Here is a 20,124-nt window from a genome sequence, read left to right as displayed (position 1 = left end):
ATGGTGACTGTATAATATCTTTGTACACTTGTAGGCTACAAGAAGTGAGGGGAGTGTAACACGACTATATAACATAATTATAGCTGTATCCAGCATTACAGCTCAGTCCCAATAAAATGTAATACAGCACAGCCCTCATAGACTATAATACAGCACAGCCCCATAGAATGTAATACAGCACAGCCCCCATAGACTATAATACAGCACAGCCCCATAGAATGTAATGCTGCACAGCCCCCATAGACTATAATACAGCACAGCCCCCACAGAATGTAATACAGCACAGCCCCCGTAGAATGTAATACAGCCAGCCCCATAGAATATAATGCATCACAGGCCCATGGAATGGAATGCAGCCAGCCCCATAGAATATAATGCAGCACAGCTCCCATAGAATGGAATGCAGCCAGCCCCATAGAATATAATGCAGCACAGGCCCATGGAATGGAATGCAGCCAACCCCATAGAATATAATGCAGCACAGGCCCATAGAATGGAATGCAGCCAGCCCCATAGAATATAACGCAGCACAGGCCCATAGAATGGAATGCAGCCAGCCCCATAGAATATAATGCAGCACAGCTCCCATAGAATGGAATGCAGCCAGCCCCATAGAATATAATGCAGCACAGGCCCATGGAATGGAATGCAGCCAGCCCCATAGAATATAATGCAGCACAGCTCCCGTAGAATGGAATGCAGCCAGCCCCATAGAATATAATGCAGCACAGGCCCATAGAATGGAATGCAGCCAGCCCCATAGAATATAATGCAGCACAGACCCATGGAATGGAATGCAGCCAGCCCCATAGAATATAATGCAGCACAGCTCCCATAGAATGGAATGCAGTCAGCCCCATAGAATATAATGCAGCACAGGCCCATGGAATGGAATGCAGCCAGCCCCCCCCAATAGCTCCACAATCCAGTCATCACTTATTGACAAAAAAAAACAAAACACTCTACTCAACTCTCTCCTCGTGCCCCGCGCTGCTCCTGGCTCCGGTCTCAGCAGTCGCAGTCTGCCCGCCCAGTCACACAGCAGGTGCGCGATGATATGACGTCATCGCGCACCCGCAGTGTCAGCGGCAGGCAGAGCGGGGAATGATGGGAGAGGGGGCGTCAGCGGACGCTCTCTCCTCCATCATTGCATTCAACTGTACCGGCGTCGGTATAGTTGAATGCGGGGCCGGGAGTGTGCCGCGACAGCGTGGGGAGTGTGCCGACAACGGCACACTCGAGCGGCCCACTACTGCCATCGGCCCTTCTGGCATTTGCCAGAACTGCCCGATGGCCAGTCCGGCCCTGCACCTAATCCACCGATGACCATGTCCCCTGAAAAGGAATAAAAATAATAAAAACCATATCCCTCACCTGTCCAGGGTGAAGATTATCCATACTGTCCCACGGCAATGATGATTTGGATAGCGGTCACATCAGTGATGCAACTGCTATCCACGCCAGCCGGCTCACACTGACACAGGAATGTAATCGCTCCAGCAGTGTGTAGCACTGAGCTGCCATGAGAAAGTTCACTGGAGTTCAAAGCTGATGAACCCCGCTAACCTCACTTACGGCACCACTCGCTTTGTGAGAACTTTCCATAAAACAGCTGACATCAACCCCACAACCATTACCTCACTTGCCACTACACCAGGGCAAGTGGGAAGAGCCAGCAAAGCTCCAGAATTGGTGCATCTAGTAGATGCTCCTTTTATGTGGCAGATGCGGGCTGTTATTTTTATGCTGGGGTGCCCAATATCCACGGTCCCTTACCAGTCTGAGAATACCAGCCCACAGCTGTTTGCTTTAGTTTGGCTGGTTGCCAAAAATGGGGGGAACCCCTTGCCATTTTTTTAAGTTTATTTAAATAAAAAAAAAGTCATGGGACCCCTCTATTCTTGATAACCAGTCATGATAAAGGTGACAGCTGAGGGTTGCATCTGTTAGTTTTGCCTGATCTGGTTATCAAAAATAGAAGAGACCCTATGTCATTTTTTTATTTATTTATTTTTAGCGCACAGATGCCGGCTGATGAATACTCCCATCAGCGGCCCCTGCTTTTGTTGTTATCAGCAATAGCAGGCATAGGCTGATGAGAATAGTACTCTCTTATAAGCCGACGCCTGTGACCAACCGTAACCTTTTTATTGTCGGTTACAGCTGAAGACTCACGCTGTCATCTTACAGCGTGGGAACTGCAGTTCTCTGTCCCGTGGTAATGATCTTACCGCCTATCAGAGCCGCAGGTGTTGCTTGCGCTGTCATGCAAATGACGGCGTGGGAAACAGACACTATTCTGGGTGCCGAATACAGAAGAAGTCCGTGTTTGGGATCCATGCACAAACAGTAGGTGTTCAGTACAGATCCCGAACGCTACTGTTTGGATTCGCATATCGCCATTTTTAAGCCAAAACCAAGAGTGATTGAAAAATACAGTGTTGCACATGTTTCTATTACTTTTCTTCTGATTTTGGTTTTGGATTACAAATACTGATGTAAAATACTGACCAAATACTGAATATGTGAATGTGGCATTATGTCCATTATGAGAGGACAAGGTAATGGCTGCCAGACACCATTCTCTGTCATCATAGAAGGCGTGTAGTCTCAAGAACTCTCAACCAGCTGATCTTTATTTGGCTCAGATGGCTGTGAGGGTCTGCTGGTGTCTATAGATAATGCCTTGTCAACAGATCACAATACGGACAGGTGCATATGATCATATGTTCTCCATCCAAGAAAAATGGCCACTAATCTAAGTTCTCTGTCCCTAGCATTAGGCCACATTAGTCATCTTCTGCAGGTTGGGACGTGCCGGAAGGCTGCAGTGTTTGCTGGGTGAGCTGGAAGTCACTGCTCAGTGTAATCCAGAACGAGAATCTCATAGACTTACACTGAGAGCTTGTGACCGTTACCTCTAACTTCCAGTCAGTCAGGAGTTGTGGCCACATAATGGCTGTGCGGGACTGTAGTGACGCCGGGAATAGCTGAGCGTGGCGGCTGGTAAGTATAAGAGTAGGATAGGGAAACTTAGATTAGATTCCAGCACTGGTATTGTTATTTAAGACCACCCATATAGGAAATGTAATGGAGATACTTAAATGAAGAAATGGCTGAAAAGACTTCATCAACTAGTCTAAAGAAGACTTTTCATGAATTTACATTTTATTGTTTTTTGTTATTTTTATTCCGTAATGTTGTTTTAAAAGAATATTTCTTCCTTGTACATTTATGGCATGTCGTAAATGTATAGAAGATGCAGTATACATCAATTTGACATGCATCTATCACAGGATTGGGGTCATGACACAGTCTACTTTCAGAGGAGAGTTGGTCATAATTCTCATTCATCTCTATGGGAATTACGACCGCCTATCCATTGACATTCAGGAGATAGATATGGGTCCTAGTGTGACTGCTATACCAAATGTATGAGATGGGGCTTCCCATTTGAGTGAAAATGGTAGAAAAGGGGCAGGTCACAAAAGTGGTCTCTATCAGCTTGAACCTCTACCAATTACGTATATACATTTGATGCTGCTTAGAGTTTACTTACTCTAAGGCTGCCGTCACACTATCAGTATTTGGTCAGTATTTTACATCAGTATTTGTAAGCCAAAACCAGGAGTGGAACAATTAGAGGAAAAGTATAATAGAAACATATGCACCACTTCTGCATTTATCACCCACTCCTGGTTTGGGCTTACAAATACTGATGTAAAATACTGACCAAATACTGATAGTGTGACGGCAGCCTAAATCTGCGCCTGAACATTCTGAAGAAAGAGCAGATGTAAGGAGATTTATATCAGTGGTTCTTGATTAAAGGCCCCATACACATTAGGCTAAAATGTTCCATGGGCAGCATGACTCCAAATTTGCCTGCGCGATTGAATTGCTGCGGCATACCAGAGTAAACTGTCATGTCGGACGCTGTTCATACCAGGGCGTTCGACAGACAGCGGTAATTCCGCTTTTGTCCACTATGTGCTCAGTGGCGTCGGCTAGATTTTATCTAGCTGGTCCGGGGTTAATTTAGCTGGTGCTCGGATTGGAAGCTGGGCCACGCCCACTGCCTTTAAATAGTTCTTCTGAACATTGGGCGTCACCGATTATAGCTTCTGTCTTGTGCTTGGTTATCTCGGTCTGGAGTGTGGAGCTAGGAGTTGGAGTATCGTTGCTGGTGGTGTATTTCCCTTTGTCTTATTTTCTCCTTCCTATATTTGTATTTATTTTGCCCTGTGCACTTATAGTGTATTCCTGAGTTACAGCGGCGTGTTGCATATTTTTCCGTTATCCTTGTCTGTGCTAACTGTGGGTATTGGTGTGTGGTCTCATCACTGGGTGGTGGGTGGTGGTTTCAGCCTAGGGTTGAAACAGGAGACAGGGTGAGGATGGAGGCCCAGACATGCACACCATCAGTGTAAACTCTGGGAGAGGGTCAGTCAGGGTTTCCCTAGTCTGAGGGAAATCGCAGGGTCATTAGCTCTTGCATACCTAGGTCTCCCGTGACATAAACATAGTTTTTTTAAATTACCAGGGACTGTATGGTTTGGCTGACTAGCTGTCTTTTTCTAGCCCAATTAACCATGAATGACATGTCTGTCCTTATGTACAAACATGTGGAGAAACCTGACAATTGTCTGGAGTGTGTCTGGTTGAAGCCCTCTGGAGAATGCATCGGACTAGTAAGCTGAAGCTTACAATTTTTAGGCCAGTCTCACACGTCCAGATAATTCTGGTACCGGAAAAATCGGTTCCGGAGTTATCCGTGTCCGTGTGCTCACGTGGCACATCAGTGTGGCACACGTGCGGCAGCCATGTGCCGCCCGTGTGCCGACTGAGGACCACACGGACCGTGCAGGAGACAGCACTAGAGTTAAGCGCTGTCCCCTGCTTTTGGTGCTGAAGCCGGCATTCATTCCTTCTCTCCAGCAGCGTTCGCTGGAGAGCAGGAATGAAAAATCAAGGTTGTTTTATTTTTTTTGTGTTTAAAATAAAGTTCGTGGTCACCTCCCGCCTCCTACCCCCTGTGTTCCTGCCTGCTTGCATTAAAATACTCACCCAGCTCCCGCGATGCCTCCTCTCAGCGCCGGCAGCTTGTCCTCTGTGAGCGGTCACGTGGTACCGCTCATTACAGTGATGAATATGCGGCTCCACCCCTGCGCCGAACACAACATGTTGCATTTTGTTGTGGCCGGCGCAGCATGAAAACGACGCATGCGGAGGCATCCGCATACATCCGCATGGCCTGCGTACCCACTGTTAAAGAAAGGGTACACAGGACACATGCCAACGTAGACGGAGCTGAAGGAAGAGGCGTGGCAGTGGGTGGGGCTTAACGGAGGAACTACGCAGTCCTCTGCAAAGCCCTCGTCCGCAAATGTGAAACCAGCCTAAGGTATGGCATCAGATGCGATATGCTAATGACCCTCGGCTGAGAGTGTGATCTGAGTGTCCGTGCTCTGATCTGCCCACATGAGGGAATCTCTGAACAGATGCGGAGAAGACAGAGGAAGTAATTTCTCCATCTCCTCTGCTGGTGGTGTTGGCAGGAATCGCTCTGCACTCAGTGCAGTCCGATGTTTCACTCGGACCCATACACTTGTATGTATGCGAGTGAGCCAAGTCTCGCTGCCAATAGCAGCATGCTGTGATTGTTCTCTCATGCTGAATCGGCATGAGAAAATAATCGCAGATCTGAGCTGCCCCATAGTATAACACTGGGCCGAGTGCTCTGCCATATTCTATCACATAGCACTCAGCTATGTTATTCGGTAGTGTGACACTGGCTTTAGGGAGATAACCCCCAGTCAAAGGGGCCTGATGGCAGTTTTCTCCTTTTTGTCATTGAAAACCCATGAATGCTTGGTCGAGCCTAGTGTTCCTGTGTATGGGGTATTGGAGAGTGAGAACTGTTGATCGAGAAGTGTTTGGCAGACAGGTATCACATATGTTAGAAATATACAATAATGGGAATGTCCTAGTAGTGCTATGGAGCTTACCGCCCCTTCATCTATTGTCACCTTGTGTTTTGTATTTTTTTACAGACACCAATATTAATCACAGGGCAATTATTTGTATTGTCAGATTCATTCATGTAATTACTACAATATATCCCCTATAGGTGAACAGAGGAGTATTTGAAGAAATGAAATATGTGGAACTTATGATTGTAAATGACCATCAAATGGTAAGCAAGACTATCACCCTTTAGTATGTACTAATTTACCATCCAAAAAACAACTGAGGTGCAAACTAAATATTAATAACTGGACTCAAATACATTGGTTGTTTTATTCACATGTGAAATATTTCTTACAGGTTTTTTGTGCAGATCCTATGCTGAACATCTGCAACTAAGGCCTCATTCAGACGTCAGTGATTTTTAACATACGCAAAAAAGTGATCATAGAATCATAGAATCTTAGTTTGGAGTTGGAAGAGACCTCAAGGGTCATCGTGTCCAACCCCCTACTCAATGCAGGATTCACTAAACCATCTCCGACAGATGTCTGTCCAGCCTCTGTTTGAAGACTTCCATTTAAGGAGAACTCACCACCTCTCATGGCAGCCTGTTCCACTCATTGATCACCCTCACTGTCAAAAAGTTTTTTCTAATATCTAATCTGCATCTTCCCTTTTTCAGTTTCATCAGTGTTTTGCGTTTGTTCAGTCTTGCCATCCAAGTTTCATCAGCCATTTTCACATATGGATCTTATCAATTTATATAAATGTTTTCATTTCCTGTTCTGTCCAGATGTCACCGGATCCCAGAATTCCAAGCGGAGGAAGTTCACCAACCGCCATATTGGGACACCCAAGTGATGGGTGTCTCAATATGGAAACTGCTGCTGGTACCAACCTATTGCGCGGTACCAACAGCACCACACACATACACTGTACGCAACACACACAGACTCACACACACTCATGCATTCACACACTCACACAGCCTCTTGCGCAGTACCAACAGCGGAACACCGTCCCAAACACGCCGCCGCCGCGATCAGCCGAATGATTCACTGACTGCTGCCATCTTTGTACAGGAGGAGTGCATGCACAGTTTTAACCCCTTCACGACCTTGCCCTTTTCCGTTTTTGCGTTCTCGTTTTTCGCTCCCTCCTTCCCAGAGCCATAACTTTTTTTATTTTTCTGTCAATATGGCCATGTGAGGGCTTGTTTTTTGCGGGACAAGTTGCAATTTTCAACGACATCATTGGCTTTAGCATGTCGAGTAGTAGAAAACGGTAAAAAAATTCCAAGTGCGTTGAAATTGCAAAAAAAGTGCAATCCCACACTTGTTTTTTGTTTGGATTTTTTGCTAGGTTCACTAAATGCTAAAACTGACCTGCCATTTTGATTCTCCAGGTCATTACGAGTTCATAGGCACCAAACATGTCTAGGTTACGTTTTATCTAAGTGGTAAAAAAAAATTCCACACTTTGCTAAAAAAAACCCCAAAAAACAAATTACGCAATTTTCCAATACCCGTAGCGTTTCCATTTTTCGTGATCTGGGGTCAGGTGAGGGCTTATTTTTTGCGTGCCAAGCTGGTGTTTTTAATGATACCATTTTGGTGCAGATATGTTATTTTGATCGCCCATTATTACACTTTAATGCAATGTCACGGCGACCAAAAAAACGTAATTCTGTCGTTTCAAATTTTTTCTCACTAGGCTGTTTCGCGATCAGGTTAATCCTTTGTTTTATTGATACATCGGGCGATTGATAGAACGCGGCGATACCAAATATGTGTAGTTTTGATATTTTTTTTAAATTGTTTTATTTTGAATGGGGCGAAAGGGGGGTGATTTAAACGTTTATATATATATATTTTTTTTTTCATAAACTTTTTTTTTACTTTTGACGTGCTTCAATAGCCTCTATGGGAGGCTAGAAGCTGGAATAGCCTGATCGGCTCTGCTACATAGCAGCGATCATCAGATCGTTCCCACAGGGTGGCGCTCACAGCAATTCGGCATCAGCAACCATAGAGGTCTCAAGGAGACCTCTGGTTGCTATGCCGACGCATCGCTGACCCCCGATCATGTGACGAGGGTCGGCGATGCGCTCATTCCCGGCCGAGAGGCCGGAAGCGCCGGTTAAATGCCGCTGTCAGCATTTGACAGCGGCATTTAACTAGTTAATAGCGGCGGGTGAATCGCGATTTCACTCACCACTATTGCGGGCACATGTCAGCTGTTCAAAACAGCTGACATGTCCCGGCTTTGAAGTGGGCTCAGCGCCGGAGCCCACATCAAAGCAGGGGATCCGACCTCCGCCGTATTAATATGGCGGAGGTCGGAAAGGGGTTAATGTGACCGCCGCTATCTGTCTGCACAAAGATGGCGGCGGTCTGATTTCCTGCGCCTGTGCGAATTACGCGCAGGTGCAGTGAATCATTTGGCTGATCTCGGCGGCAGATGTGCGACATGCCTACAGGCAGAGGAAGTCGGTCACATTGACCCCTTTACCCCCAAGGGTGGTTTGCACGTTAAGGACCGGGCCAATTTTTACAATTCTGACTTCTGTCCTTTTATGAGGTTATAACTCTTGAACTCTTCAACGGATCCCGGTGATTCTCACATTGTTTTCTCGTGACATATTGTACTTCATGATAGTGCTAAAATTTATTTGATATTACGTGCGTTTATTTCTGAAAAGACCGGAAATTTGGTGAACATTTTGCAAATTTCCAACTTTCAATTTTCATGCCCTTAAATCACAGAGATATGTTACACAAAATACTTAATAAGTAACATATCCCACATGTCTACTTTACATAAGCACAATTTTGGAACCCCAATTTTTTTTTTTTTTTGTTAGGGAGTTATAAGGGTTAAAAATTGACCAGCAATTTCTCATTTTTACAACACCATTTTTTTTAGGGACTATATCACATTTGAAGTCACTTTGAGGGGTTTGTATGATAGAAAATACCCAAAAGTGACACCATTCAAAAAACTGCACTCCACAAGGTGCTCAAAACCTCATTTAAAAAGTTTATTAACCCTTCGGCTGCTTCACAGGAATTTTTGAAATGTTAAAAAAAAAAAAATGAACATTTAACTTTTTTTTCACAAAAAAATTACTTCAGATCCAATTTTTTTTATTTTACCAAGGGTAATAGGAGAAATTGTACCCCAAAAGTTGTTGTACAATTTGTCCTGAGTATGCCGTTACCCGATATGGGGGGGTAAACCACTGTTTGGGTGCATGGCAGAGCTTGGAAGGGAAGGAGCGCCATTTGACTTTTCAATGCAAAATTGGCTGGAATTGAGATAGGACGCCATGTCGGATTTGGAGAGCCCCTGATGTGCCTAAACAGTGGAAACTCCCTACAAGTGACACCATTTTGGAAAGTAAACCCCCTAAGGAACTTATCTAGATGTGTGGTGAATACTTTGAACCCCCAAATGCTTCACAGAAGTTTATAATGTAGAGCCGTAAAAATGAAAAATCATAATGTTTTCACAAAAATGATCTTTTCGACCCAAATTTTTTATTTTCCCAAGGGTAACAGGAGAAATTTGACCCTAAAAGTTGTTGTGCAATTTGTCCTGAGTACGCTGATTCCCCATATGTGGGGGTAAACCACTGTTTAGGTGCATAGCCGAGCTTGGAAGGGAAGGAGCACTGTTTGACTTTTTCAACGCAGAATTGGCTGGAATTGAGATGAGATGCCATGTCGCGTTTGGAGAGCCCCTGATGTGCCTAAACAGTGGAAACTCTCACAAGTGACCCCATTTTGGAAACTAGACCACCTAAGGAACTTATCTAAATGTGTGGTGTGCACTTTGAGCCCCCAATTTTTTCACTAAAGTTTATAATATAGAGCTGTCAAAATTAAAAAAATCTTTTTTTTCCCCCAATTTTTTGCCAAGGGTATCCGGAGAAATTGGACTCCAAAAGTTGTTGTGCAATTTGTCCTGAGTACGCTGATACCCCATATGTGAGGGGGAACCACCGTTTGGGTGCATGGTAGAGCTTGGAAGGGAAGGAGCGCCATTTTGGAATGCAGATTTTGATGGAATGGTCTGCGGGCATCATGTTGCCTTTGCAGAGCCCCTGATGTACCTAAACAGTAGAAACCCCCCACAAGTGACCCCATATTGGAAACTAGACCCCCAAAGGAACTTATCTAGATGGGTTATGAGAACTTTGAACCCCCAAGTGTTTCACTAAAGTTTATAATGCTGAGCCGTGAAAAAAAAAACCTTTTCTTTTTTTCCAAAGAAATGATTTTTTAGCCCCCAGTTTTGCAATTTCTCAGGGGTAACAGGAGAAATTGGACCCGAAAAGTTTTTGTCCCATTTGTGCTGAGTACGCTGATACCCCATATGTGGGAGAAAACTGTTGTTTGGGCACACGTCGGAGCTCGGAAGGGAAGAAGGGGCGTTTTGGAATGCAGACTTTGATGGAATGGTCTGCGTGCGTCACGTTGCGTTTGCAGAGCCCCTGATGTACCTAAACAGTAGAAACCCCCCAACAAGTGACCCCCATATTGGAAACTAGACCCCCAAAGGAACTTATGTAGATGTGTGATGAGAACTTTGAGCCCCCAAGTGTTTCACTAAAGTTTATAACTCTGAGCCGTTTAAATAAGAAATCTGTTTTTTTTCCACAAAAATGATTTTTTAGCCCCCAGATTTGTATTTTTTCAAGGGTAACAAAAGAAATTGGACCACAAAAGTTGTTGTACAATTTGTCCTGAGTACGCTGATACCCCATATGTGGGGGTAAACCACTGTTTGGGCGCACGTCTGGGCTCGGAAGTGAAGAAGTGGCGTTTTGGAATGCAGACTTTGATGGAATGGTCTGCGGGCATCATGTTGCGTTTGCAGAGCCCCTGATGTGCCTAAACAGTGGAAACTCCCCCAATTCTAACTCCAACCCTAACCCCAACACACCCTTAACTCTAATCCCAACCCTAACCACACCCCTAACCCCAACACATCCCTAACCCCAAGACACCCCTAACCCTAATCCCAACCCTAACTATAAATCTAACCACACCCCTAACCCAAACACACCCTGTCAGGACTCTGAACATTTTTTACCTTTTGTGCATTACTGCCCTTTTCCAAGATGGCGTCTTTGGTCTCATGTGCATTGTGTCTTCCTGCTATAAAACTCCACCCCAGCCTTCAGTCTGCTAGAGTATTCTGCCATGCATCCAGCTCCTGACCTCTGATTACTCCCTGGCTATATACCTGCTCCTGTGAACCTGTGTGGTTATCCTGCTACTCTGCTCTGAGTTCCTGCTGCATACACCAGTTCCAGTAATCCTCCGTCATCTGCTGCTCGTGTTTACTTCCATCTGCATTTGCTGGACATGTAAGCTGTTTCTGCTTTGTAAGAACCTGAAACTATTAACCAGGCCTCCCTGGTTGAGCTAAGATATGATTTGAACTGCCTTATAAGCTTATCTATCTGTGTTTGGACTAAGACTAGGATTTATTCGTGTCAAGTATCCTCAAGAATAATTGTGCTTCATAGACTTTCTGCTTGATTGCATTTTCCTCTGAAGTTTCCTAAAGACTGCTAAGCTGCGTTTTATATTTACACCAAGTGTTGTGGACTTGAGTTTCTCTCTGCACCTGTTTGAATCACCGTGTGATAATATAGACTTTACCACTTATAAAACTGTGTCCTGTAGTTGTCTTGTTCCACGCAAAGAGTCTCCTGAGTTATCCCCTATAATTATTACAGGATACTCTAGCCATAAAAAAAGGAGACTGCTGGAACAATGACTGCGGAAAGCAGATTAGAGCAGGTGTTTTCAATAATTAGATCACTGCAGAAATATGTGGAAGGTCTGTATAAAAGAAGTTTGGAAGCTTTGAACACAATCAACAAGTGTTTGGACAGACTTTGCAGGACTTAAGCAACCGCATGGCAGCCCAGGAAAACAAACTTGCTGGCATAGAGTCCCAGTATGGATCGGCTTTTCGGGTCATAAGCACGCAAATAGCTGCACAAGTGACTTTACCCGCTGGGCAACCGCCACCAGCTAGCCCACCTAAGTTGCCCCCATTCAGATTTAATGGTGATCGTGACAAATTTCGTGGCTTTGTGAATCAATGTATGTTATATTTTGATGTGCATGCTGACCGTTTTCCTACTGATAGATCCAAAGTATTGTGTGTAATAATGCTACTGACCTGACGAGTGCTCGCCTGGGCGAGTCCGATGATTGAGTCTCGTGACCCACGGTTAAATGACTTGGATGATTTCTTGGCCGCTATGGCATTAATGTTTGATGACCCTAATCACCGTGCAACCACTGAATCTGCTTTGTTGTCTTTACGCCAGGCTAAACGTTCTGTTATTGAGTATGCCACTGAATTCAGGAGATTGGCGGTAGATACCAATTGGGACAGTTATGCACAATTGCCTATTTTTAAAAGGGGTCTATCTAGTATTATAAAAGATGAACTAGCTCGCTCGGAGTCACCACAAGAACTGTAGACATTTATACAGCATTGTGTGCGCATAGACATTCGCCTTACTGAGCGTAGGCAGGAGAAATTTGCTGCACATAACCGTATTTCTAACTTTTCCCTTCCTTCCAAAGAGCCTGCAGGTAAAACATCTCGGGAAGTGGAGGAGGTGCCCATGCAAATTGATTCCGTTCAGAGACGCGAGATCAATGAGCGCCGGGAGCATTACCTTCGTGAAAGTCTATGTTTCCACTGCGGCCAGTCTGACCACTTCTTGATCAATTGTCCTAAGTGTCCTAGATGGCCTAACAAGGTGCTAGCAGCAATAGGGGAGTATGACAACTGTGATGATGAATCTGACATCTCTGAATGTAGCCTGCCTTTAAACGCTGTATTCCATTCACTTTCTATGACTTCACCCCCCAAGGAGCTGAAGGAAAAGAACTCTCACTGTTCTCTCCCTATTAAGATCCGGTGTTCAGGACAGTGGATTTCCAGTTCAGCTATGATTGACTCTGGTGCAGGTGGCAATTTCATGGATATCGCATTCGCCAAGAAACATGGTATTAAAATTCAGCAAAGAGCCTCTCCAATTACCATGGAAACAGTGGATGGGTCACCTTTAATTTCTGGGCCTGTGGATCAGGAGACTGTACCCCTTGAAATTTTGTTGGAGCCTAATCATCAGGAGAAACTTTCTTTCTTGCTAATTTCTTCTCATTTTCCTGAGATTTTAGGCATTCCTTGGTTGCGTTCTCAGAACCCAATTATCAACTGGGAGACCAAGGAGATTATCTTCCCAAGGAGCAACTCCGCGTTAACAGAAGCTGTCCCTGAGTCCACGACTACGGAACCACATGTACAGGTATTTTCTTTACCTCCAGCTTATAAAGAGTTCTCTGACATCTGTGACAAGAAGAATGCAGATCAGCTTCCTCCACACAGGCATTATGACTGTCCCATTGAGCTGCTTCCCGGGGCAGCCATTCCTTTTGGTAACGTATACCCTTTGGTGGTACCTGAGCTTCAAGCCTTAAAAGAGTATATTGATGAAAATCTGTCCAAAGGCTTCATACGTCCTTCTTCCTCACCAGCAGGTGCACCTATCTCTTTTGTAATGAAGAAGGATGGGACCCTGAGACCCTGTGTTGACTATCGAGAACTCAATAAGGTAACCGTACAAAACCATTACCCTTTGCCTCTGATTCCCGAATTACTGGAAAGAGTCCGCCATGCTAAGGTGTTCTCTAAACTGGATCTTCGTGGGGCTTATAATTTGGTGCGTATTCGTCCAGGGGATGAGTGGAAGACAGCATTCAGATGCCGGTATGGACACTTTGAATCTCTTGTGATGCCCTTCGGACTTTGTAACGCCCCTGCAACATTTCAACATGTTGCTAATGACATTTTCAGAGATTTGTTGGACCAGTTTGTGGTGATCTATTTGGACGATATACTAATATTTTCTGACTCTTTACAGGAACATGAAGAACATGTCAAACTGTTTTAAGATGTCTGAAAGAGAGCCATCTGTATATTAAGCCGGAGAAATGCGAGTTCCATCGTTCTGAGATACAACCTTCCACCCCCACACATTCCACAGTCTCGTTAGTAATCATGTCTGGCATTATCAGTCCTGAATGCCGGGAGGGAAGGAGGCAGAATTTTTGATTGACACTGGGGCAGCCGGGACTGTGGTACACAAGGACTTGATAATGCCAGACATGATTACTAACGAGACTGTGGAATGTTAGGTTAGGTTATATCATCTCTCCCCAGTGGCTGAACATGGAATCTGGTAAGATTCAGGCTATCCTTGACTGGCCAGTACCCAAGAACATTAAGGAGGTCCAACGTTTTATTGGTTTTGCAAATTTCTACAGACGCTTCATTCAAAATTTTTCTGATATTTTCCGTCCCATTACTTCCTTGACAAAGAAGGAAAAGCCCTTTAAGTGGTCATCACAGGCTCAAGAAGCTTTTGATCGGCTTAAGATCTGTTTCACATCAGCACCGCTGTTGATACACCCAGATCCAACACTTTCATTCATTGTGGAGGTGGACGCTTCTGATAATGTTTTGGGGGCTATTCTCTCCCAAAGAACTGGAGAGAAGGATCTGCTACATCCTTGTGCTTTCTTTTCCCATAGACTAACCTCAGCAGAGAAGAATTACGACGTGGGAGACAAGGAATTGCTGGCTATTATTGCGGCTTTCAAAGAATGGAGGCATCATCTGCAAGGAGCTGCACAACAGATCATAGTGCTAACTGACCATCGCAATCTAGAGTTCCTTAGATCCGCTAGATGTCTTTCTCCTCGTCAGGCTCGTTGGAACTTATTTTTAAATCAATTTAACTTTTTATCTCGTACCGTCCAGGTTCTCGTAATGGGAAGGCTGATGCTTTATCCCGAATCCTTGCTGCGGATTCCGTACCTGGAGCCTCATCCAAGACCATGCTATCTCATGTCAATTTCATCGGAGTTATCCACGATCAGGACTTGTGGAAGGAGTGCAGGGAGGCCTATCACGGTGATCTATTTCTGGCCAACCCACCTGTGGATATTAATCTTGTCTTTAAGGGTGGCATGTGGTTCAGAGTTCGACGTATCTAGGTCCCTGAGGTCATCTGTCTGCAGATCCTCAAGTTGGTACATGACTCCAAGTTGGCTGGTCACAGGGGGGTACAGAAGACACAAGAGTTCCTGAGCCGATTCTTCTGGTGGCCAACTTGCCTGAAGGATACCAAGGACTATGTTCTCTCTTGCGAGAGAGGTGCCTCACGTGGCACCTACGGGTCTTCTACAACCATTACCTGTTCCGTCCCGCCCTTGGGGGTCTATATCAATGGACTTTATTGTGGAGCTGCCTACATCGGGGGGCATGAATACAATCATGGTGGTAGTTGATCGCCTGACTAAAGCTGCTCATTTTGTTCCATGCACCGGCCTCCCCTCAGCTAAAGATACAGTGAACTTGGTTATACAGAATGTCTTTCGCATGGGGTCCTGGATGAGATCATCTCTGACCGTGGAGTACAGTTCACTTCAAGATTCTGGAAGGGGTTTTGCTCTGCACTCAATATTAATGTCTGTCTCTCTTCCGCTTACCATCCCCAGACAAATGGTCAGACTGAGCGTACCAACCAGACGCTGGAACAATATCTAAGATGCTATGTCAGCCATCTCCAGGATGATTGGTTGGAATTGCTGCCGTTAGCCGAATTTTCATATAATAATTCTCAGAGCGCCTCCACTAAATTTACACCTTTCTTTGCCAATCTGGGTTATCATCTGTGTATTTTACCTAGGTCTCCAATTAATTCTCCGGTTCCGGCAGTGGAGGAAAGGCTGACTGCGATGAGACAAAATCTGGAGGTTTTGAAGGAATCCCTGACCACAGCTCAAGAACGTTATAAGAGATCGGCTGATAGATTCCGTAAACCTGCACCCATGTTCAAGGTAGGAGATTCCGTGTGGTTAGCAACTAAGAATCTGAAGTTAAACGTTCCTTCACAAAACCTTGGACAGAAATTCATTGGCCCTTTCAAGATCAACAGTATTGTGAGCTCTGTGGCCTGCCGGCTGAAGCTGCCTAGGACAATGAAGGTACACCCAGTTTTTCATGTATCTTTACTAAAGCCTGTATCTCCTAATACCTTCCAGGGACGTGTTGTGCCACCTCCGCAGCCTGTGGTGATTGATGGGCAAGAACAATTCGTGGTGGAGGAAATTATTGATTCCAGGATTCGCAGGAATCGGCTCCAATATCTGATAAGATGGCAGGGATATCCCCCTGAGGAAGACTCTTGGGAACCTGTGGAAAACATCAACGCCCAACAGAAGATTTCTCGTTTTTATCAGAGATTCCCTGAGAAACCAGGTCCAGGATCGTCCTGAGGCCGCTTCTAAGGAGGGAGTAATGTCAGGACTCTGAACATTTTTTACCTTTTGTGCATTACGGCCCTTTTCCAAGATGGCGTCTTTGGTCTCATGTGCATTGTGTCTTCCTGCTATAAAACTCCACCCCAACCTTCAGTCTGTGCTAGAGTATTCTGCCTTGCATCCAGCTCCTGACCTCTGATTACTCCCTGGCTATATACCTGCTCCTGTGAACCTGTGTGGTTATCCTGCTACTCTGCTCTGAGTTCCTGCTGCATACACCAGTTCCATTAATCCTCCTTCATCTGCTGCTTGTGTTTACTTCCATCTGCATTTGCTGGACATGTAAGCTGTTTCTGCTCTGCAAGAACCTGAGACTATTAACCAGGCCTCCCTGGTTGAGCTAAGATATGATTTGAACTGCCTTATAAGCTTCCTAAAGACTGCTAAGCTGCGTTTTATTTTTACACCAAGTGTTGCGGACTTGAGTTTCTCTGTGCACCTATTTGAATCACCGTGTGATAATATAGACTTTACCACTTATAAAACTGTGTCCTGTAGTTGTCTTGTTCCATGCAAAGAGTTTCCTGAGTTATCCCCTATAATTATTACACACCCCTAATCCCAACCCCAACACACCCCTAACCCCAACACACCCCTAACCCTAATCACAACCCTAACCATAACCCTAACCACACCCCTAACACTGACACACCCCTAACCCAACCGTAAACTTAATCCAAACCCTAACCCAAACTCTAGCCCCAACCCTAACCCTAACTTTAGTTCTAACCCTAACTTTAGCCCCAACCCTAACCCTAACTTTAGCCCCAATCCTAACCCTAACTTTAGCCCCAACCCTAACTCTAATGGGAAAATGGAAATAAATACATTTTTTTATTTTATTATTTTTCCCTAACTAAGGCGGTGATAAAGGGGGGTTTGATTTACTATTTATATCGGGTTTTTATGTTTAGCAGCTGTCACACACTAAAAGACGCTTTTTATTGCAAAAACTAGTTTTTGCGTCACCACATTTTGAGAGCTATAATTTTTCCATGTTTTGGTCCACAGAGTCATGTGAGGTCTTGTTTTTTGCGGGACAAGTTGACGTTTTTATTGGTACTATTTTCGGGCATATGACATTTTTTGATCACTTTTTATTCCGATTTTTGTTAGGCAGAATGAACAAAAACCAGCAATTCAAGAATTTCTTTTGGGGGGAGGGGGGGGGCATTTATACCGTTTTGTGCTTGGTAAAATTGATAAAGCAGTCTTATTCTTCGGGTTAGTATGATTACAGCGATATCTCATTTATATCATTTATTTATGTTTTGGTGCTTTTATAAAATAAAAACTATTTTATATAAAAAAGAATTATTTTTGCATCGCTTTATTCTGAGGGCTATAACTTTTTTTTTTTTCCGCTGATGACGCTGTATGGCAGCTCGTTTTTTTGCGGGACAAGATGATGTTTTCAGCGTTACCATGTTTATTTATATCCGTCTTTTTGATCTCGTGTTATTCCACTTCTTGTTCGGCGGTATGATGATAAAGCATTTTTTTTCCTTTGTTTTTTATTTATTTTTTTACGGTGTTCACTGAAGGGTTAACTAGTAAGACAATTTTATAGGTCGGGTCGTTACGGACGCGGCGATACTAAATATGTGGACTTTTATTTTTATTTTTTTATTTACATAAAGAAAAGTATTTATTGGAACAATGTTTTTTTTTCTTTAGGAATTTTTTTAAAAAAATATTTTTACACAATCATTTTTTTTAATACTTTTTTACATTGTCCCAGGGTGAGACATCACTATGTAGTGTCAGATCGCTGATCTGACACTTTGCAGAGCACGGTGTCAGATCAGACCACCTCCCTGCAGGACCCGGAAGGCCCTCCCTGCGGCCATTTTGGATATGGGTCTTGCAGGGAGGAGAACGGAGTAGACCCTCGGAACAACGTGATCACATCATGTGTGATCACAGTGTTCCGGTGGTTAATGTGTCGGGAGCGGTCCGTGACCGCTCCTGCCACATAATGCTGGATGTCACTATGATAGTCAGTTGACACCCGGCCACGATCGGCCATGCTTCCCCCGTGAGAACGGCTGATCGCATATGACGTACTATCCCGTCGATGGTCATGCGGGCCCGGGTCACCTCGATGAGATAGTACGTCTAATGTCAGAAAGGGGTTAAGGCTTCTTTTACACTTGCTGTGTTTTTTGCAGCCTGTTATTACGGACCTTTTTTGCGGGCCGTATTGCCGCAATTTTCACTGTCTGCCACGATAATGGACCACAAAAAACTTGCAGATCTTCGTAGTTTTTTGGGTTTCCAATACTATGGAAATAGTATTGGAAAAAAAAACGGCGTTCCGCAAAACTGGAAGTCACGGTGCACCGCAAAAACAAGCTTCCATTGTTTTTGCAGCCCCATTGATTTTCATTGGGTCCGTGTCCGTAAGCCTTGAAAAATATTGAGCAAGCTTGATATTTTTTCACATCCGTAAATACGGCCATACGGCGTACGGCGCTCCTACGATTTTTGGCGGCCCGTTTTTGCGGCCTCATTGAAATCTATTGGGGTCGTAAAAAACACAGCAAGTGTAAAAGAAGCCTAAAGGGGTTTTCCCATGAACGAAAGTTCATTTTAAAAATTGACTGTGTCTGACCGTGTACGGAGCATACCACATCTCCTGGGCAGGGGAGGAAGCAAAAGATAATACTGATATTACAGCAGGGGAACACAGTGGATTAATTTTGTGAGGTAAAATATTTCACTGATTGTTTTTAAAAAATATTTTACCTCACAAAATGTATCCTCTGCTATTTCCTGCTGTAATATCAGTATTGTGTTTTGCTTCCTCCTCTGCCTATGAGCTGTGGTATGTTCTGTACATGGTCAGACACAGGGGTGAGTGTGTCTCTCTGTGTACGGAGCATACCACATCTCCTGGGCAGGGGAGGAAGCAAAAGACAATACTGACATTACAGCAAGGGATCACAATGGATTCAGTTGTGAGGTAAAACATTTCACTGACTGTTTTGAAAAAATATTTTACCTCAAAAAATGTATCCTCTGCGATCTCCTGCTGTAATGTCAGTATTGTCTTTTGCTTCCTCTCCTGCCCAGGAGCTGTGGTATGTTCGGTATATGGTCAGACACAGTCAATTTTTAAAATGAACTTTTGTTCGTGGGAAAACCCCTTTAAAAAGCAAATATTAATGCCAACATGGCTCCTCATAAAAAGTACGCCAATGACAATGAAAGGAAAGCAGCTAAGGCACAACGTCGAAGACAACAAAGGGCAAATGAGACTCTTGAAGAACAACAGCATCGCTGGGACAAAAACAATGCATATAAGTGTAGACGTCAAGCACATGGGTCCCCTGACGCAAAAGTCATTAATTAGATTATCACAGGATGCCATTAGGCAACAACAGCGCGGCATGCCTGCCCCTTCATGACATTACCACCCTCCCGATAGCATCTGGCCTCCATCTAGTAAATAAATAAATGACAAAGCTTCTCCTATACATTACAATGTTAATCGCAGACAACACACGGTCTGTGACATGTCTCCGTGATTTTTTTGCAGACACACTTTCTGCAAACAAATACTGACTGTGACCTGCTAAGTAGATTATAATGGGTGCGAAAACATTGGATAGAAAACGGACATGAAAAATGGACAGCTGAGTGGCTTAAATGCAGATCAATACATGTTAGTCCTCATTCATAGTAACATAGTAACATAGTTATTAAAGGGAACCTGTCACCTGAATTT

The 20,124-nt window shown here is 44.3% G+C and overlaps 1 protein-coding gene across 6 annotated transcripts in view; it reads left to right on the top strand.

The window, feature by feature from the left end:
* Nucleotides 1–20,124, top strand: part of ADAM23 (ADAM metallopeptidase domain 23) — a 410,305-nt gene that overhangs the window by 219,233 nt on the left and 170,948 nt on the right. For all 6 annotated transcript variants that reach the window (XR_013218285.1, XM_077275748.1, XM_077275751.1 and 3 more), the window contains exon 9: nucleotides 6,131–6,196. Coding sequence is in view for 5 of the 6 variants with exons in the window: in XM_077275748.1 (XP_077131863.1) it covers nucleotides 6,131–6,196 (66 nt within the window). In the remaining variant the exon portion in view is untranslated. The remainder of the gene's footprint in view (nucleotides 1–6,130; nucleotides 6,197–20,124) is intronic.

Source organism: Ranitomeya variabilis, chromosome 7, assembly GCF_051348905.1.
Source record: "Ranitomeya variabilis isolate aRanVar5 chromosome 7, aRanVar5.hap1, whole genome shotgun sequence".
Taxonomy (NCBI): domain Eukaryota; kingdom Metazoa; phylum Chordata; class Amphibia; order Anura; family Dendrobatidae; genus Ranitomeya; species Ranitomeya variabilis.
This window is presented reverse-complemented; position numbering and strand designations above follow the sequence as displayed.